The sequence below is a fragment of the Notamacropus eugenii genome, chromosome 2, assembly GCF_028372415.1.
Source record: "Notamacropus eugenii isolate mMacEug1 chromosome 2, mMacEug1.pri_v2, whole genome shotgun sequence".
Taxonomy (NCBI): Eukaryota; Metazoa; Chordata; class Mammalia; order Diprotodontia; family Macropodidae; genus Notamacropus; species Notamacropus eugenii.
The window spans coordinates 439135749-439157746 of NC_092873.1; the positions used below are offsets into that span (position 1 = coordinate 439135749).

The 21998-nt window shown below is 43.2% G+C and overlaps 1 protein-coding gene across 2 annotated transcripts in view; it reads left to right on the forward strand.

Annotated features, from left to right (window-relative positions):
- The first annotated feature begins 635 nt into the window (after nt 1-635).
- Nucleotides 636-21998, forward strand: part of LAD1 (ladinin 1) — a 33051-nt gene continuing 11688 nt past the window's right edge. For both annotated transcript variants that reach the window (XM_072648227.1, XM_072648228.1), the window contains exons 1-4: nt 636-1270; nt 17649-17786; nt 19103-20135; nt 21071-21175. In XM_072648227.1, the coding sequence (XP_072504328.1) occupies nt 1233-1270; nt 17649-17786; nt 19103-20135; nt 21071-21175 (1314 nt within the window). In that variant the 5' untranslated portion in view covers nt 636-1232. The remainder of the gene's footprint in view (nt 1271-17648; nt 17787-19102; nt 20136-21070; nt 21176-21998) is intronic.

Consider the following 21998-nt stretch of genomic DNA (forward strand, 5'->3'; position numbering starts at 1 on the left):
CCTCATTGGACCCAGGATATTGTCGAAGATATGTAGATGCTAAATAAAAGCTGGATAGTGATGGAGATGGCACAGATTGCTCAGAGAGAAAGCTGAATTTGGAGCCAGAAGATCTGGGTTCAAGTGTTTGCTCTGCTACTTGTTTTTGGCCTTGGCAAAGTCAATTCCTGTTCTCTGGGCCTCAGTTTCCTTATTTCTAAAATGAAGAGGTTGGAATAAGATGTCTTAAGGATTCTTTTACCTCTAACATTTCATTCTGTGATCCTATTCTTACTCGGCGACTCCAGACTCAAGTGCCTGTTTTAAATACCTGTCCCAGTCACGTCTTCCCTTCTGGGAGAAAGATGTTTGCCCCCTCACACACCTTCTCCTGACTCCCATTTCCAACGATTTTAGAGGCCCCTATGCTCTCTACGTGGGGTATAACTTTATGTGCATTATACTTTGGTAAGCGAAAGTTGTACCTCGATGGAGGCGGTGAGAGCTGTTTGCATGCTCGGCTCAATGAAAGGGTTCGAAAGCCAAGGAGTAGGGTGTGTCGCGGGGGTGGGGATGGGGGGTTGCTGCTGCGTGCTTTAGACATGACATTACGGTACCCACTCTACCTTTTCCGCTTCGCTTCCTGCTCTAGGGTTTCTCTGGGCTAAGTCGGTTTACCGGCAGCCGAGCTGAGCGGGTGAGATCAGCCTGACCCCGATCCTCGGGTTACTTGTCCCCCAGCCCCGCTCCCCAGGCCCCCCCACCCCCCCATTAACCCGCGCCACCTGCAGGGGGAGGCAGCTCTGAGCCCCAGCTGGTCTGACTGGTTCTGAGCAGGAAGTCGCCCTCCCTCGCCCGGGGCAGCCAACCAGTCCCAGCTCGGTCCCCAGCCTCTATCTGCACCGTCCCGGACTGGGAATCTCCCGACACTGGAGCCGAGGGCCCAGGACAGCTCCCCCTGGCCGGAGGAGCCCCGCTCTGCTCTGCGCAGGGAGTCCACTCCCCTGGAGGTGTGACCTGGAGGCTGAAGTCCTTAATGCCAGCGAGAGGGGGTGTCTGAGAGCGCGGGGGGTGAGATAAGGGACCATGTGATTCACCTGGGCACTGGGCTGGTGCAAGGAGGAGGGACTGAGGGGCAGGTGAGGCGAGGCACAGACTGGATACCTGTAGGAGGTGGTCGGAGCCAAATAGAAGGAGGAAGAGGAGGAGGAGGGCGCTGTGACGGGAAGAAGCTCCCCAACTCCCCAGGGACAATGTCTATTAAGAGGAAGAACTGGTCAGCGCTGTCAAGGTGAGTGAAACTGGGGAGAGGGAGAGATCTAAGGGGGACTGGGGCAGGGAATCCGACCTCCCTGAAAAGCAAAAGTTTCCAGGTGTAGAAGAGGCCCCCAGCACTTTGTCTCTTCTTATTTATTCCTTTCTCTTGACCAGTGTTCAGGATGGGGAATTAAGAGTGAAACAAAAGATTCCCTTTCACACTTTAGTGGATCCAGCAGACTGGGTCAGGTGTCTCCTCTCCCTGGGGCCCTGTGTTGTCCTGCCTAGGTAGTCAGTAGAAAAATCCTAGCATATCAGTGCTGGAGTGATCTTAAAAGAGCTAATCCAAACCCTTCATTTTATAGAGGTGAAATGCAAAGCTATTTGCTGTAAGACACATAGCACTCCAACATAGCCCTGTAATTTCCTCCTCCCAGGCTTTACAGACACATCTGGAAAGCAGACCTGGGATTCCCTTAAACTTTAGGTCTTCCCAACATGAATGTGGGTTTTCTTCAAGTAGCCCATCTCCCCTCCCATCATGGTTATGGTCCCAGGGGCTGGGAGCAGCAGGAGGCTGAGCCAGCCTCCCCCTACTCTAGCCAAGTGTTCTGAATGTTTTCTAATAAGGATGCAAGCAAGGTCTGTGAAGAGAAGCTGGAGGGCCATGCCCCTGACACTAAGATTTTATGACTTTGGATTGCTTCAGGGCAGTACTTCATTACAGGAGGTGGAACCCATCCATTTTCACATTTCCTGGGCAGAACACAGTCATGCTATGGAAATTAAAAATCCAGGAACTAGATAAGTGCCACTGTTTAAGACACATGATGACCAAAAAGAAAGACCCACTGTGTGTGTGTGTGTGTTTGTGTGTGTGTGTGTGTGTGTGTGTGTGTGTATTAGGAGATACATGTTTTGTCCCTCAGCCACTCCTGAAGAAAACATAGCTTTGGTACATAATTGGAAGCTTATCCACACTCCAGGGTAGGCTTCTGTCTAACTGGGGAAAGGGCAAGAGGACTCAGAACCTTGCCCATTTGATAATGAAAGTCATGCCAGAGTCAGTGAGCTCAGATGATTTCCAACCAGAAAGAGCATGAGTAGTGGAGTCTCTAACTTTCTTTGGCCTTGTACCCTACCCCGTTGCTGAGGTGTATGTAGTACCTTCAGTTCGATCATATCACTAATCTACATGTTCCTTCCCACTTCAAGGCTGGGAAACTTAAGACCTATATATCATAAATGATTTGCCAAAGGTCACACAGTGATATAGGATCAGAAGTGGTCCCGGTGTCCTCCAGATCCTGGGACCATAGCCAGAGAGAGACCGACAGAAGTGGATATGCATGTTCGGGGGTGTGAGGGGCAGAGTAGGTCCAGGTCAGTTAATGAAGATGACAGGGGCTGGTTCTATCTGGTTTCCAGCTCTCTTCCCTAGTCAAGTCTGATTCTTTCATTTCTTCCAGAAATTTATCACCACATCCTTCTTTTGCTCTCCATCATGGTACCACAAGGTCTCAGGGAAGGAGTGGTCCAGGCCCAGAAAGGGTCAGGATCTTCCCCCCAAATAACATAGATAAGACTAGATTCAGGGCCCTAATTCAAATGTGATCAGATACCTCAGTGGGGTGGAGATCATTTCCAACCCCCAAACTTCATCAACCTAACCGGGCAGAAAACTCCTAAAGTCTAATGCAGAAGGTGGTGCCTGGTGGGCTTTAGAAAGTGGGAGAGCAGGAGTTCCCAGCCAGTCCTGGCAGTGAGCCCAAAAGGAGGGAACGTAGCTCTCTTGGGAAGGGGACTTGCCTGCCAGGGCTGGTGGAGATGCCCCAGAAAAGGGCTGTGCTCAGGGTGTGGCCAATGGGACCATGGCCTTGGACTCTGTGTGTATGTCAGTATATGGCTCTCTGTCTCTGTCTTTGTCTCTGTCTCTTTCTGTGTGTGTGTGTGTACTTGCCTCTATATGTTTATGTGTGTGAAAGGAGTGGCCCAATGTACATATATATAAAAAAGGAATGCTACAAGTTTGAAGTCAGAAAGAGTCCTTGGAGATCATTAAGTACAAACTCTTCATTCTCCAACTGAGGAGCCCAAGGCCCAGAGAACTTAAGGGATTTATCCAAGCTCACACAGTTAATTAATAGCACTTTCAGGACTAGCTCCCAGGTCTCCTGACTTCCAGCTCGATGACCCATCCATTATTTCATGTTACATATGTGGATATATTTATAAAAATACTAATAACTTCAATTTATATAACACCTTAAAGTTTAAAAAAAACATTTTCTACTCAATAAAATCAGAGGTAGGCAGTGTATGTATCATTATTCTCATTTTATAGTTGAGGAGATTGATGCTTTAAGAGGTAAAATGAATTTAATTTTTAGTATTTGGAGCTGGAAGAGACCTTAAAAGTTATTTAATATTCTTTTATTTTACAGATGAGGGAACTGAGGCCCAGAGAAGTTAAGTCACTTGCCCCAAGGTCATACTTAGTAAGCACAACCATGACAAGAACCCAGGGGCCTGGACTTTGAGTCTAAAATTTTCCAGCTACCACGTAGCCCTCGCATATGTACTTATGGGAACTTTTAAAGGTTGGGGGTGAAACTCAGCTTTGTTCTCAGAATACTATTTGTTTCAATGAAAGTTCCATGGCTCAGAATGTGGCTAATGCTCAGGAATCCCTTTCTTCTAACAGGCTTAGCTGTCCCTATGCTTGATTCTGCCTTGTCCTGCCCCAAGGAATTAGATCCCCTCCTAGAACTAGCCCCCTCTGGGAAGTGGCAGCAGCTGGTGGACCATGGTCACCCCAATGAGACACCTAGAGCAGAGAGAGGTTTCTTGTATTAAAAAAACAAGTAGTGGGAAGCATCTGTGAGTCACCCATCACCGTAACCTGAGCCTCTTGTTCTCCAGGGCCCCCAGCTCTTTGCTGGGTGGGGCAGGGCTGAGGGTGAGGCAAGTGTAGCCACAGCCCAAGCCTATTTGGGGAGGTGGGGGGGGAACCACCCAGGAGCTGGACAAAAGGTCCTTGCATCTTCAGTTATTAATTGCTAATAGGATCATAGATTTAGAGATAGAGGGGACCTTAATAAATGTTTTTTAAATTGAATTAGAGAGATCAACTCCTTTTTACGGATAAGAAAAAATGAGACCCACAAATTTTAATGACTTACCCAAGCTTCCATAGCTAGTAAATAGCAAAGCCAGGATTCAGACCCAGCTTCTCTGACTCCCAGTCCATTATTCTTATCACTGTTTTATGCCTGCTCCTGGGGAGCCTAAGCAGGACCCTATGCGGATGGTCTCAGAAGATAGGATCCTATGGGGATGGGACTAGATAGAGCAGGAAGGGGTGGAGGGCATTCAGTGTTCTCAGGAGGACAGCCCAACCTCATGTTCCATCAAGGCTCTGGATGGGGGAAACATCTTCTCCCTGTTCCTCCTCACTACCCTCTCACTCTGTTTCTACCCCTCCTTCCCTTCTCACCTTGGCAGGAGAAGCCAAGACTGGGCCGTGGGGGGTAATAAAGGGAATGGAGAGAGGCTGGCACAGAGCAGTCCAGGCCCTGGGTTAATCATTGGCCTGAATATTGTGATGGGAGCTCAGGTCTTGCCCTAATTTATTCCCCAGACTGGGCCCTTCCTGGCCCTTTTCGTTCACCAGCCAGATGTGTCTGGTATCCTGCTTCTTCACCCTCATTAGAGGTAGACTTAGCATGTTGTAACCTTAAGTGACCTTATATGACATCTGCAGCAATAGTATTCGTATAGTGCTTTAAGGTTTGCAAGGCACCTGGTAAATATTATCTCATGTGATCCTTCAAACACACCTGGGCAGTAGGTGCTATTATTATTCCCATTTTACAGTTAAGGAAATTGAGGCAGTTGGGGGTTACGTGATTTGACCAAAGTCCCAAGATCTAGTAAACGTCTGAGATGGGACTTGATTTAGGTTTTTTTGACTCCAAGCCCAGGATTCTATCCACTAAGCCAGATGCATACAACTTGGAGATCCTCTCATCCAACATCCCCATTGAGAGGTTTTAGAGTTTTAATCGTTTTCTTTTATTCAGGTCTAGAGCTATTCCCATCTTTGGCATCACATTTTTCCTTCAGGTTGGCATCTTGCTGGGAAGAATCAGGGAGCCAGTGATTTCAGAGCTAGACATAGGAGGGATGAATGGATACATTAACAACTGTAACAACATATTAAATACTTACTCTGTGCCAAGCTTTGTGCTAAGTGCTAGAAATACAAACAAAAGATCAAAGGCCATTCCTACGCTCAAGGTACTTATATTTTTAAATTAATTAATTTTAATAGTATTTGATTTTTTCCCAATTATTTGTAAAGGCAATTTTTAGTATTAATTTTTTTACAAAATTTTGAGTTCCAAATTTTTCTATCCTCCTTCCCCTCAATTTCCAATTTTTTTGCCACCACAAAAAGAGCTGCTGGAAATATTTTTGTACATGTGGGTTCTTTTCTTTTTCTTTATCAAGGCGCTCATATTCTTTTTGCAAAATTAATTAATTTATTTTTTGTTTTCAACATTCACTTCCGTAAATTTTAAATTTTCTCCCCCTCTTTTCTCTCCCCCCTCCCCAAGGCAGCGTGCAATCTAATATAGGCTCTACATACGCATTCTTATTAAACATATTTTTACATTAGTCATGTTGTATAGCAGAATTAGAATGAATGGGAGGAACCATGAGAAAGAAAAAACAAAGCAAAACAATAAGAAGGAATACAGTCTGTTTCGCTCTGCATTCAAGGTGTTTATATTCGCATAGAGGGGAACAGTATTTATCAGTCTACAGATGCCCCTGGATGGGTGATGAAAGCAAAGACTAGGGATATGGGGAGAGGAGCTGCAGATGTTCTGATGACTAGGACCAGCCTGGCAGAGTGATTCATTTTTAGGCTCTGATCAACAAGCAGCTAACTCCATATAAGGCTCCAGGGGAGGCTTGATAAATAAGGTACTTCGGTTAGGGAGGAGAGCTTGTGGGAAGTGTGGCTTTTCAGGATCTAGGAGCCTTGAAGGTTCTACTCCAACTCAGTCTTGGGAAAGATGACTTCCTGGACAGTGCAGTTTTCCCTTGATGTAGCCAGCTCTGTTCTTGAGGGAAAGTCTCAAAAGGAACCTGAGGCCCTCTAGACCTACTGAAACTCAAATAGAATTCCCCTCTGGTAATGGGTGATGAGGAACCTATTACCGCCTACTGCTACACTTGGAGGCTTTCAATTTTTAGGAAGATATTCCTTATATGGAGCCAAAATCTGCCTCCTTCCATTCACTGCTTAGTTCCCCACTCTGGGGCCAAGCAGACTCAATCTAATGCCTTTCCCCCTTTACTATCCTTCAAATCCTTGGAAGATAGCTATCCCATCCTCCCAAGTCTCTTCTCCATGTTAAATACTGCCAGTTCCTGAAACCCATCCTCAAATGGTATGTTTTCTGGTCCTCTCACCGTCCTGGTCTCTTCTTCCTCTGCAGCTTCTCATTGTCCTTCCTAGAATGAGCACTGACCTCTGGCCTGGTAAATACCCCTCTTGGCAAGAGCTGGCTGGAGAAAGGGGCTTGGTGGCTGAGAAAGAATCTTCAGGTACAAATCCAGGGAACTAAGAGTTATTTAGTCTGGAGAAAAGAATGCAGGCAATGGAGAATGTCCTCATTTGCAGGTTCTAGTTTGGTTTTGAAAACTGCATGAATAATCTTTCAGGTTTTTGGAGGATAGCTCAAAACATCACTAGAGGAATGTTTCTGTTAAGCATTTGGTACTCAGTTAGGCCTGTGCAGAAAGGGATAGGTAGATCTGGTCCTTGCCTCTGTGGGAACTAATGGCCAAGGGAGGTGACAGCTCATACATTCTCACCACCAGGGCCTAGCACTTACTAGCTTTGTGACCCCGGGCAAGTTACTTCATCATGTTTGCCTCAGTTTTCTCATCTGTAAAATGAGCTGGAGAAGGAAATGGCAAACCAATGTCTTTGGCAAGAAAACCCCAAATGGGGTCATGAAGAGTTGGATATGACTGAAAAATGACTCAACAATAGGGTCTAATAGAATCTTACCTAATTTCTACCCTCTAGGATATAGAAAGAGATGGCTTGTCCAAAGAAGGACAGTTATGGGGTAATAAAAAGAGCCCTGAACTAGGAGACAGAGAACTTGGTTTTTAAGTTCAGACCTTTACTGGCTGGGCATATCGCAATCTCCCTGATCCTCAGTTTTTTCATCTGTAAGGTGGAGATATTAATATGTATGTTGCTTAGCTGCACATATGTGTATGTGTCCATATATTTGTACATTATATATGTACAATATGTATGTATTGTGTGTATGTGCGTATAAAATCTGATCCTCACAACAGCTCTTCATGATAGATGATATTATTGTCATCCTGATTTTACAGGTGAGGCAACTAAGGCCAAAGGAAGAGAAACAACTTGTCCAAGGTGACATGATGAATAAATGTTTGAGGCAGGATTTGAACTCAGTTCTTCCTGGCTCTAGGTCCAGCATTCTATCCGCTGAATCACCTACCTCTGCAGAGAAATTGTCAATCTGGTTTGGTAGAGGGAATGTCCTCCCCAGGAACTCCCTCCGCCAATAATGTCACAGGTCAGAGCCCAAAGTCAGTAACTGCTTACCTCACAGGGTGGATGTAAGGCAGCAGGAAAAGATAATGAGGATGAAACCTTTGGCAAACCCTGAAGGACCCTTCAAATATAAAGTGTTTTGCAGGGATGAGATGATTGTGACCATGTCCAGCTACTGAAATGGACAAGAGGAGATGGATTAGGACTCAGACTAGACTTAAGAAACTTTTCCTTGGCTATCAGAGGAAGGAAAGAGGGAGAGGAAGAGAGCTATGGCCCAAGGAGAGAGTTGTAGCATCTCTTTCCTAGGACCATGGGAGAAGTCTTAAGGTAGATTCTATGGCACAGGGTAGAGCCTTTTGATTTCAGGGCAGGAGGAGGGACACAGTGATGTCCAGATGACCTGGGATGCTTTGATTCCCCCATATTGATATGGAATTGTGATGCAGGTAAGACAGGGAGCTGAAAGAGGCCTGCATATTTGGTGTGAGTCCCTAGGAGGCTGAGAAGGAGTTCCTGTTTGGGTGTACCCAGCCTTAGGCAAGCAAGGGGGTGGGGGTGTCTATATTTATAAAGAATGTACAAGTAGAATGTAAGCTTCTTGAGAGCAAGGACTATTTAATTCTTGTCTTTGTACTTGCATTGACTGGGAAACAATATGCATTTGCTGCGGAAGAGCATCCATTCCTGTGACAGTATGTTAGAGCTTGACGATGACGCTGATGATGATGATGGTGGTGGTCATAGTGCAGCTAGGTTGCACAGTCAGTCAGAGAGCTGCACTTGGAGTCAGGAAGACCTGAGTTTCAAATTCTGTCTCAGATACTTAGCTTGGGACCTTGGGAAGGTCACTTAATCTTTCTCAGTCTCAGTTTCCTTATCTGTATTATCAATAGGTAGCCCTTCCATAGTTGTTTAAGCTATTATTATTAATAGTTACCACCTAATTTAAAGTTTGCAAAGTGACTTAAAACATCTCGTTTTACCTAGGTGCTATTATTATCCTCATTTTTATAGAAGAGGAAACTGAGGCTGTGAGAAATTAAATGACTGAGGTGGGATTTGAAGCTTGTTCTTAAATATATAATAAATTCAACATCACTTCAAAGCTGCCTTGCTTGTCTTTCTCTTCTGTAAATAAAGAACCCCCCCAAACTTCAATGACTCTTTCTCCTCCCTCCTCCTTTTTCTCCTCCTCTTTCTTCACTATCTCTATCGTCTTTCCCTCACCGATTCCTACCTACAGTTGTATTTTTAGAAAGCCCTTCCTTGTACCAAATAAGCAGAGTCAAACAAAACAAATCCATATGCCAACCTTGACTGACAATGTTGGCCTCGCAGTGTACCTGGAGTCCACCACTTCTTTCAGGAGGTGGGAGGCAGTCTTCATCACTGACCCACCACAGCAAATCACAAGCTTCTCAAATGCACTTTGTAGGTGATTCAGCTTAAAGAAGTGTTTTATTCTCAGTTTTTATCAGGAACATGGCTAGTGAAATGTAGGCATCTTAACTATGGAGGATGGGAGAAATGGGATAGAGAACTGGGTTGAGGGAAGGCAGCAGGGGAAGAGTTTTAGAATGGCGCTAAATATTCACAGGGGTAGGGAACCTGTGGCCTCGAGGCCACTTGTGGCCCTTTAGGTCATCAAATGTGGCCCTTTGAATCCAAATCTCACAGAACAAATCCCCTTAATAAAAGGATTTGTTCTATAAAACTTGAACTCAGTCAAGGGGCCACACTTAAGGACCTAGAGGGCCACAAATGGCCTCGAAGCCACAGGTTCCCCACTCCTTTCCTCTCGGAAAGAGAGAAAGTCTTCCTCCCCAGTCCAAAGTCAGGGACTTAGGACACATGGGGGTGAGGTTGTTGGGAGAGCTAAGGTCAGTGGCTCAGGGGAAACCCCTCCATAGTCAGCCTTACCTCTGCAAGCTTATCTTTCCAATCTCCTCATCCCATGGAAAGTCATGTCCCACCCATTACCTTTGCCCACAGCCTTGATTGACCCAGAATACTCCCTTCACCCCCACACTTCCATCTCTTCTTCTCAAAGTCCCATCCCTCATTCAGGCCCTCCTTCCATGTGGCTCCTAAACCTCTCTTGAGCCTGCTTAGCTCTCAGTGACCTTTTGCTCCTCTGGACTCCAGCAGCCTTTCTTGGCTGTGAGCACAGCACAAGATAATGCTATTTGTATTTGACTTTGTCCTCTTCCTCTACATCAGAGGCAGCATGCGGCAGTGGAAAAGCACTGGTCCTCAGCACTACAAATTCATGGCATATGATCTTAGCTGGGACCTCAAAGGTCCTGGCCAGGCCTTCTGCTACTCCCTTATCAGTTCCTTAGCTCGTGACCCACAGGGACGCTTCCAAACCTTTTCTTCTCAATTCTTACTCCCAACCACTGCTCCCCATCCCTAATGCACATCCGCCTGCCACAAATGACCTAACCTTTTATTTCATTGAGATTGAAGCTGGAAAGCAAAAAAGAAAGGAAGGAAAAAGAAATAATGAAATAGGGAGGGAAGGGAGAGGAGGAAGAGAGAAAGAATAAAGGAAAGAAGGGAGAGGAGAAATAAAGAGAGGAAAGAAAAGAAAGAAGGCACAGGAAATAAAAACAAGAAGAGATAAAAAAGAAAAGGAAAGAATGAAGGGAGGAAGAAGGAAACATTAATAAAGCATTCTTAAAATACATACAAGAAAAATTTTAGAGAGTTGTATAAGCAATATAATTGTGTAACTATTGTGCTAAATTTTATATACATTAAAAACAAACTGTAACTATAGTTTATGATTTCATATAAGTAGCATTTGTATAGTACTTTAGGGTTTGCAAAACTCTTTACATGTATAATCTTATTTTATCCTCACAATAACCCTAGGAAGTAGGTGCTATTATTATCATCCCCATTTCATAGATAAGAAAATTGAGGCAAAAAGAAGTTATTGTGACTTTCTTTTAGTTGTTTGCATACTGAAATGTTCATGTGTATTGCAGATTAAGTTCATAATAAAAAAGAAAATTCAAAAAGAAAAAAATCACCTACTTGTGAGTTTGCTCGGTCTCTGATCCTTCATTCCTTAAATTTTCTTGGCATTGCTATGTTCTCTCCTTCAGTCAGATCACAAAGGAACAACTATCACTACTTTTTATTCAAGTTAATTCCTGTTCCTGTTCCCTTGATTCCATTCCTTTCTGGTTCCTCTAGGACCTTGTTCCCATCACCTTGCCCTTTCCCTCCATGTATTTTAAGTCATTCTTGCACCAATTCCTTCCTGACTGTCTTCAGATATGCTCAGGTCTTCCTAACCCTTAAAAAAAGCCTTCCCTTTAGTCCTTCTAGGTATTGTTCTGTTTCTATCTCCTCCTTTCCTTAACTTCTAGAAAAAGTTCTCTTTTATTGTTTTTATCTCATTACCTACAACCTTTGTAATCTGGCTCCTGCTCTCTACCAAAACTGCTCTGTTTTGAATCACCAATGACCTTCTAATTGCCAATTTCCCTCCCCAGTTCACTTCCTGCTTAACTTCTCTCCAACATTTAACACTCTTGGGTCATCACTTCCCCCAACTTCAAAAACATCATATTTTCTTACTTCTTCTAGGTATGCTTTTGCCCCTCTTCTCTATCCCTACTCTCTTCCTTGGAGAATTTCATTTATTCCAAGGATTTCAGCTACTAATACCAATATAGAAAACTCCCAAATCTATATGACCAGTTCTGGCCTCTTTTCTGAACTCTGGACCCATATCCTGAACTGGCTACAAGACATCTTTACTGGCATGTCTCATCAGTTCCTCAAACTCAACATATCCCCAAATGAGCTTATCAGTTCTCCCTCAAACCTGCCCCTCTTTTGAAATTCCAGTTCTAGTCTATGGCTTTCATCCAGATGAGCATGCTTTATCCACTAACCCATGTTTATAAACTTTGGATTGTCTTAAATCAGGATCTTGGAAGGACCTTCAGATGTGATCTAGGTCAACATGAAGAAGAATCCCTTCCTACCCCATTCCCAATAAGTGGTCATTAAGTCAATGCTAAGAAACCTGAAATGAGGTCTCTTAACTTTTAGCCTGGCAAAATTCCAAAGTACCTTATTAAAGGGATGGTTTGTGAGCATTTAAAAGGGGAATCTTTTAGTATTAAAACCCTAAATGGCTTTAACAAGGACAGGTCATATTAGAATACTCTTATTTCCTTTTATGATGACATTAGGTTGATTATTGGGGGAATACTCATAGTTGTGAAATTAGGTTGACATTTGAAGGAATATTTATAGACATGGAGTATGTAGATTTCCACAAAGCTTTTGGCTTAACCTCTTCTGCTATCATTGTGGACAGCATGAAGAAATGTGAGACCCGGTCTGTCAAAGCAGCAACTTATTCTGCTTCTGGATAACTTTGATTCTTAGGAAGGTTTTTCTTATATAGAGACAAAAATCTGACCCTGCAATTCTGCCCATTAGTCCTAGTACTGCACCTCTGGAGGCAAAAAGAAAAAGTCAATACTGCTTCTGCCATTTGACAGACCTACTAATTGATGACAATCATCATGGTAGTTATGGAGTATAGTGGCTAGAATGTGGGACTTGGAGTTAGGGAGAACTAAGTTCAAATCTTGCCTTATACACTTACTAGCTGTGTGACCCTGGGCTAGCACATTTATATAGGAATTTAAGGTTTGCAAAGGACTTTACAAATATTATCTCATTTTGCCCTCACAACAACTCTGGGAAGTGGGCACTATTATTATCCCCATTTTATAGATGAAGAAACTAAGGCAGATGGATATTAAGAGACTTGCCGCCCCCCCCCCCCCACACACACATCTGGTAAATATCGGAGGAAAAATTTGAACTCAGGTCTTCCAGACTCTAGGTCAAGTGCTCTATTCGCTTCTCTATTAATTCCCAATAAATGGTGGTGATCATTATCAAGCCCCATTCTCCATCCTACCCCCCAAATCTTGGATTTTGTAGGCTAACACTCTCTATTCCTTTAGCTGATCATCATATGGACAATCTTCTACTGTATATACTCCAGGTTTTCAGTGTCTTCCCCCTTTCCTCTTCTCTCACACCCAGTCTCACATATCAGATATTGTCAATTATATCTTAGAAACATTTCTTATATCTGTCCCCTCCTCTCTAGCCTCTCTCTTCCACTTCAATCCATTAATATTACCCCCCTAGATAAGCACAATAGCCTTCTTATAGGTTCCCCTGCCCCATACATCTTGATTCTTCTCCCCAATCCACGTTTCATACTGATGCCAGAATAATCTTTCTTATGACAAAAATATGGTCATGCTACTTTTCTGTTAAAAAATGTTATAAATGGCTTCCAACTGATTCCCCAAATAGAGTTCAGACTATTTTGCCTGACTTTCAAAGCCCTTCATGACCTACTTGTACCCTCCCTTTCTAATGTTATCTCATGTAATTAAATTCCCATCCTATTCCAGCCAAACTGGACATCTCTATGTGCCCATGAAATTACAGATCGCATTCTTCCACCTCCATGCATTTACTCAGGCTGTTTCCAGTAGCTGAGATGACCTGCCTTCCCTCTATGGCAATTGAACTCCTATATCTTCTTCAAAGTTCAAAGCAACAGCCATCTTGTTCAGGAAACCTCCTTTTATCCTTCTGCTTGGTAATGACCTCCTCACCCCTATAGCTTTTTTTTTGAAGTAACTCTGTAATGCAATTAATAAGTACTATTGTGTACAGCTGTGGAACCTTGGAAAAGTCACTAAACCACTCTAAATTCCAGTGCCTTATTTGTAAAAATGGTGAGTCACTCATTGTACAAGTGTTCATTAATCATGTACTATTCCTTAGGCTCTGTCTTGAGTATCAGGAATAGAAAGATAAAAAGAAAACAGCCCCTGTTCTCAAGGAGTGTAGGTTCTATGTAATATTGTAGGACCTCCCTTTCAGGATTGCCATATAAAATGAAATAATATAGGTAAAAATGCTTTATAAACTTTTAAGTGCTATATAAATCTCACCTAAGCTCCCCAATCTCCCTTCTCCCTTCTTCCTCACCCCTCCCCTCCTCTTCTTTTTCCTCTTCTTCCTCTTCCCCTTCTCCTTCTCTTACTCTGCAGACTCCTACAAAGCAGGCACCATGTTTCAGTTAAACTTTATATCTTTCCTGGGACCTTGTCTAGTGTTTTGCACATAGGAGATGTTTGAAAAATATTTGTTGATTTGACTCGGAATCAGATGACCTCGATTCAAGTCCTGGTTCTGCCACTTACTTTGTCACATAACCTTGGGAAAGTCATCGGTGCAGTTATTGGATCACAGACCTAGAGCCAGATGAGACCTCAAAGCCACAAAGTCAACTCTATCATTTTCCAAATGAAAAACCTGAAGCAGAGAGAATTTAAGAAATTTTCCAGGATCATATGGTTATATCCACAGTGGATATGAACTCAGGTCTTCCTGACTCCTAGTCCAATCCACAACCCCATGAAGTCTTGAGCTGCTAACAATGGGTTTGTCTTTTATTCCTGGCAAAATCTGAGAACACAAGATTAAGGACATTTGTGAGCATTTAGAATGGGAAAGCAAAAGAGGAAAAGGATCTCTACGTACAAAATTATTTGTTTAGTAGTATATCAAGGAACATGATCATCATTTGGTGAGTGGTAAAAAAAAAATTACTATGTGAATGCAATATAATATTATTGTGCCTTAGAAAATGGTAAAATGAACAGTTTTAGATAAACCTGGGAAAACTTGTGTCAATAGATGCAGAGTGAAGTGAGATGAATCAGAATACCAGTACTATAAAAACAGACAACTTTGAAGACTTGAAAACTCTGATTTTTGCAATAACCAACTATTATTCCAGAGATGATGATACTTATCTCTTGACCAAGAGATAATAGAATCAAGACATGAATATGAGAACAAGTTGTGGTGTGTGATTGTAATGAAATACTATTGTGCTTTAAGAAATGATGAGCAGGATGTTTTCAGAAAAAAGTTGGGAAGACTTACATGAGATGATGCAAAGTGAAGTTGGCAGAACCAGGAGAACATTGTACACAGTAATAGCAATATTGTACAATGATCAACCAAATAACTTAGCTATTTGCAGCAATATGATGATCTAAGTTCTGAAGGACTTAGGGGGAAGGGTGCTGTCCACCCCCAGAGGGGAAAAAAAAACTGATCGAGTTTGAATGCAGATCAAAGCATGCTTTTTAAAAACCTTCTTCATTTTCTTTCTTTTTTGTCTTTTTTTTGCAATGTAGCTAATGTGGAAATGTTTTGCATGACTGTCTTGTATTATCTATAGCAAATTGCTTACCTTTTCAAGGCAGGGAGAGATGAGTGAGGAAGAAAGTTTAGAACTTAAAATTTTAAAAGACAAATGTTAAAATTTGCTTTTACATGTAATTGAGAAAAAAATAAAATTAAAGAGAGATACAGAATATGATATACATTTTCAGACAGGGACAATTTGGGGATTTGTTTTGCTTGATTATCCATATTGTTATGAGGGCTTTATTTTTCTTTTTCTAGTTGGGGTGGGAGGATGAAGAGTGATAAGGATAGTAAAAAAAAAAAGGTGGAAGGTGTAAAAAACAAGGAATAAAAAGGATTGAGGAGGTATCTTTAAAAAATAAAAACAGAGAAAATAACAAAAGAAATGCCAGAGAGAAGCATCAACAAGAAGGATAGCTTTGAAAATTAGAGATGGAACATAGGTATTTAAAAAGAAAAGAAAACTACACATAAGAGATCTATAGTTTTCATGTATAATCTTTTTCTGTTCTACTTTGTACTTAGAAATACCCATTTTATTTGACATTTATGTTCAGGATAAAAATAGAATTTAAAAATGAGAGAGGAAATAGGCCACGTCAGACTAAGGTAATTTCTCCTTTTTAGGGATTGGGTTATTGGATTGGTGAGGGGAATTTTCTAAATTGACTGTACTTAGATTTCAGCAGAACATTTGATAAAACTCTTAGGGTGTCCCGATGGACAAGATGTGATGTTCTGGGGGAGATTGTAGTAAATGTTTAGTGACAGGACTCAATAAGGAATCATCAGTGGGTCAATGGCAGCTTGGAGTCTGCAGGGGAGTGTTGCAAGGATCTTTCCTTGGCCCAGTGCCATTTGACATTTTTATCATAACTTGGATGAAGTCATAGGTGGCATACTTGTCCATTTTTTAGATGACAAAAAGATAGTATGCCAAATGACCAAGTCAGGATACGAAAAATCTTGACAAACTCTAAAATACGGTGATTCTAATAACATTAAATTTAATCTGAATGAATATAAAGATCCAGACTTTGATTTTTTTAAAAAAGTAACTTCACAAATACAGGATGCTTGACAATATTCTAGTGAAGATTCTCTTGGGGGATTGGATAGCCTCCTCCTAGAGGAAACTTTCCTCCTGAGGAAATTCCTCCCAGATACACCATCAAGGCCCACTTATCCCCACTATCATCTCCTATATTAGGGAGAATTTTTGTAAAATCACAGAATAGAAAGAAAGTTGATTAGAGAGATATCAAGGGGTTAAAAAAGAAAAAGAGTCTGGGGGTCAGAGTCAGAAGAACAAACTTCCAGTGACTTCCCTCTCAGGTTACCTTCCTTTTATGTATATGTCTTATATATTGTCTCCCCTGGGGCAGCTAGGTAGCACACTGGACTTGTAAGCAGAAAGACTCATCTTCATGAGTTCAAATCTAGCCTGAGACACTTAGAAGCTGTGTGACCCTGGGGAAATCACTTAACCCTGTTTGCCTCAGTTTCCTCATCTTTAAATTAAGCTGAGGAAGAAATGGCAAACCATTCCAGTATCTTTTTGAAGAAAACCCCAAATGGGGCCACAAAGAGTTAAAAATAACTCAACAGCAAAAGTTAGAATATAAAGCTCTTTGAGGGCAGGGATCAAATTTTGCCTTTCTTTTTATCTTTGGTTCTTAGCAGAGGGCCTGGCACATGATAAATACTAAATGCTTCTTGACAGGCTGAATCCCAACTGTGCTACTTACCAGTTGTGTGATACTGGGTAATATTTAACTTCTCAGAAACTTACTTCCTTTATCTATAAAGTGGGCATAGTACTTACACTACTTCCCTTATAGGGGTACTGTATATTTTTGTAAGGAAAGTGCTCTTTAATCTGAAAAGTACTAGAGAAGTATAAACTATATTAAATTATTTCTTATAGCATACCTCCTACAGAAGCCTAGAGAGCATTTTATCTTTATTCACCATCCTCTAATTAGAAATACTAAAGTCACTGATTATTCGAAAGGTGGTAGGAGAGTGGACCCGATGCTGGACTTGGGGCCAGGAAGATGGTCTGATTTCTCCCTTAGACACTTACCACTTATATGATGACCCTGGGTATATCACTTGACCTCTCTATCCTCAATTTCCTCATATGTAAAATGGAATAATAACATTTGGCTTTTAGGATCACTGGGATGCTCAAGTAGAAAAATCCTTGGCTTTGGAGTCAAAGAATCTGGGATGAAATTTTGCTTTTGCCACTACATCTTTTACCTTGGCAAGACCTTTAACCTTTCTGGGCCTCAGTTTCCTGCTTTGTCAAATTGGGAATTGGGTTGGAAGTTCCCCTCTGGTTCCAGATGAAAAAGGAAAAAGCATTTTGCAAACCTGCAATTGCTATATGTGAACTAGTTATTACTAGGTCTCCCACTGGGCTACCCTGAAAACCTACAACCTCAGCATCTCATGTTGTCTCAGATTTCTTTCATCTCCCTTGATTCTGTCTTCCCAATTGTAGCTTGGCAAGGCAAAGGACATTGGAGGATGAGGAGGAGCAGGAGCGTGAAAGACGTCGGCGGCACCGAAATCTGAGTTCAACCACAGATGATGAAGCCCCGAAGGTCACCCACAATGGAGATCAGCCAGCAGTGGAGAGGTACATGCTTATTTGTGATCACATGGATGGAGATGGGGGAGGAGAGGAGGAGAGTAAGGAGTCAGCTTCCCTCTGAATCATAGTGGAAAGGTGACTGGTTCTGGAGTTTGGAAGAGGGGTCCAAATCCCTCTCTGGCATTTGCTACCTTGTGTAATCTAAGGTAACTGAAACTCTCTGTTTCTCAATTTTTTCATCTTAAAAAAAAGGGAGTTGGATTAGATGACCTCTGAGATCTCTTCGAGCACTAGTGCTGTGAGGTTAAGAATCTATGACCCAGCTGAGAGACGAGAGAGGGAAGCAAGGAGGTGAGACTGCTATGGTGAAAACATGCCCCAAGGCTCTTCATAGACCCCCTCCTCATCCTAGCCCAAACTGCTTTCTTTTCCATAATTGAAAATTAAGAGTGAAGCAAAAAGGTATCTTAGCGTTGGAGCAACTAGGTGGTACAATGGATAGAGTGCCAGAACTGGAGACAGGAAGACCCATCTTCTTGAGTTCAAATCCAGCCTCAGGCACATACACGTGACTCTGGGCAAGTCACTTAACCCTGTTTGCCTCAATTTCCTGGAGAAGAAAATGGCAAACCCTTCTAGTATTTTTGCCAAGAAAACCCCAAATGGGGTCAGAGAGTGGGGTGCAACTGAAAATGACTCAACCACAGAAATCTCAGTGTAATGGAAAGAGTATAGGGAAAAGGATCGGGAGCCTTGTGTCCTTAGCCTGGTTATGCCACTATTTGACTTTGGACAAGTAACTTTACCAGTCTGTCCTTAGTTTTACAATTTCCTCTATAAAAACAGAAATTGTGTGCTCTTTGAGGCCCTTCCCAGTGGTAAGTCTACAGTTGTCAGTTTCCCATGGGATCGTATAACTTCCACCCCACACAAGTCTCATCCCAAACCATTTTATTAAATTCAAGAATTTATTGAGTGCCAGCTATGTGCCAAGCACTGTAGAAGGCTCTTGGGATACAAAGGAGGGAAAAAAAACAGGGAGAAACCAGAGAGAAACATGTTCACAGATAAAAATACATGAAATATCTACTGAGTAAATACAAAGTAGTTCAGGGTGGTTGTACAAAAAAAGAACTAACACTCAGTGTTATCAGGGAAGGCACCCTGTAACACCCAAACTGTGCTTTAAATAAAGCGAAGGGTCCAGCTTAGCAGAGAAGTAGAGGGTGAGCTTTCCAGGCATGGGGAACAAGGGCACATAAGGAAATTCATGTCTAGGGAACAAGAAGTAGAAGAACAACAAGTAGTTGTCTGTAATAATTGCCCCCTTCCCCCACCCCCTGCCGCCTGCTCTCTTGTAGTCTTCCAAGCCTGGAGGAAGCTGAGACCCCCAAGCATCATTCCTCCATCAAAGATGAAGAGGATGAGAATTTCCAGGCAGTTCTAAGAACAAGGCAGGAACGGAGGCTGCGGCGGCAAGCTCTGGAGACTTCCCAGTCCACCATCAAGGAGCAGCCAGAGGTAGAGAAGAAAAAAGAAAGTGAGAGTGCAGGGTCAGTCACCCAGGAGCCCCCAGTGCCCCAGAAGGATGTGGTTCTTTTACCCAGACGAAGATTGAGTCAGAAGCAGAGGGGACCTTGGGCCACAGATGAGAAGAGTTCAGAGGAAGGAGAGACAAAGGATGTGAAGACATTGGACCAAAGGACAGCATCTACCCTGGAAAGGACAGCAACCCAGGACCAGAAAGCTCCAGAGAGAACTTTAGAGAAAACACCAGGTCAGGACCAGACAGCCCCAGAGAAAAAATTATCATCAGACAAGACACCAAACCAGGACGAGACAGCCCCAGAGAGAAGAAGAGCTTTGGAGAAGATATCAGCCCATGACCAGATAGCCCCAGAGAAAAAAATAACTTCTGAGAAGATACTGGTTTCTGAGAAAGCATCATTTCCAGAAAAGACATTGGTCCCTGAGGAAGCATTGGCTCCAAAGAAGGTGTTAGCTGGGGAGAAGATATTGACTTCAGTGAGGACAGCAGGCCCAGTGAAGGTATTAGTTTCAGAAAAAGGGTTGGTTTCTGAGGAATCCTTAATGCCAAGGAAGTTATCGGCTCGGGAGAGGGCATTGGCTTTTGAGAAGGCAGCTCAGGAGAAAACATTGACCCCTGAGAAGGGGACAGTTCGGGAAAAAGTAATGGCCTCACGGAAGCTGGGCCTGGAGCAGTCCCCAGTCCAGGCTCAAGAGCCAAAGGACTCTGAGAGAGATGGACCAGAAAAGAAGGAGCAGAAAAGAAGGGAGGCCTCAGAGAAGTCTCCCTCTCCAGAGGGACCTGAAGAGGAAAGGAAATCGGAACCCCAGGCAGTGGCTTCTCGCTTCCAGCCCTTCACCCTCCAGGTGGGTGATACCTCTGTCCTTGTCTCCCATTCTCCACCCTTCACCCTCCCCCTAACTTCCTGTCCTACCCCCACTTCAACCACTATTACTATACTTGGCAAGCAGTAAGTGCTAAATAAGTGCTTTTTCATTCATTCATTCAATCTCCCTCAGAGACCTTTGGAATCCTTGAAAGGTCCACTGGGTCTGGTCTTAGAGAATTCTCTCCCCTCCATGTTCGTAGAGCAGAGGTATCAAATGCATTGAGTCCAGCCCCTGGACTAGATTAAAACATAAACTGGGAAATGCTGAACAAAATAAATAAAAATACAATAAATCGTCAATTACATTACATTTTAAACTAAACACTATGAGGATTACAGAGACTCATGGACTGGGAGCTTCCAGTGTAGAAGGGATGCAGGACAATTCAGAGGGGACCCGACTGCAGAATGAGTCTGCCCCAGAGTCTGCTGCTTCCCTCCCCTAAAACCTTTCTGCATTGACTCCATCTGGGCCATCAATAGTTACCCTGATACCAGAAGCACCTGTAATCTAGGAGCACTTTTGCCTGCAGGTCTTCCTAATGGCCTGATATTATTGGAGTTCACCCATGCCCCTGGAGGCTGGTCATCCCACAATGGCTCACTGTCCCCCTGGAGGAGTACTGGGCTGGGGTGAGAAGGGGAGCACCCTGTATCACAGCCCTTCCACCTCCACCCCATCCTTCTCCCTAAAGAACTCCCCCCTTTTACCACATAACGAGGCAATCAATGGGGGATAATCTCTAAGTTCCCTTTCAGCTTCAGACTTCGTGATTCTTGTTTTCCTCACAGACAGGGATTCAGCTAAGTCCCTATAGGGGCCCACTCTAGCACACACATAAGGCTGAAAGAGCTGGGACAGGAGACCAGTAGTGCTCCAGGACCAGACAAACTTTCTGTTCTCTCTTCCAGGTAAGGATCCCAAGCAAAGAGGCAGGAACAGAACCGACCTCTCCAAGCCAGGTCACCTACAGCAGTTCCCTCAGACGCTCCAGCCCCAGGACCATCTCCTTTCGGGTAAGAGTCAGAGGAGAGAGGTCGCTATACCAGAGAGTTACAGACGACTTGTCTTCATGTGCATGGCAGACAAAGCTGGATAAAGTGGGTACTTTTAATAGCACAAGAGAGTTAGGTTAGAGTCAAAGAAGACCTTCCTGATGGGCAAACAGTCAGGACATAGATGGGTGACTGTAGAAAGGGCTAGAATCCCTTTAAAATAAGATAAATAGAAACAGGAAATCAGTTGCTTCCAGAGTTCCTAACTGGCCAAATTGGTGCTTAGGTGATAAGTACAGGGTTTTCTAACACAGGCAGCAGTATGCTAACACCTGATGAGGAAGGCCAGAGTTGCTAGGCAGATCACATGTTTGGGGGCTGCTGATGTGGGGCTAGGCTGACTTTATTCCTCATCACACAACTACTCCCACTCACCACCTCTCCCTGCTTCCATCTCACACCTCCCCACCTCACAGATCTTCCAGTCTAGAAATCACTTTGTTTCTTTGGGTTTCAGTTTGCTCACCTGTAAAATGAGGGGGTTGAGCTAAATGGACTCTAAACCTGTAGTCATGTGAAGACTTGCCTGGTGGAATGGGCAGATGAGAAAAATTTGTTAAAACAGCCATGAAGGTGGCTGAAACAGGCTTGTCAGGCATTGAAGACACCAGGTCATCATCCACTGCCTCCTGGGCCATCTTAACTTTTGTCCTGCCCTTGGACTTTGATAATTCTGGAAGAGAGTGAGGCTGACAACTTTGTGCAACTCTACTTCACTTAAATCTAGTTCACCCACAAGTCAAGACATCAACTGTGATGTCATTGGTCCTCTTTGAAAGTGAAG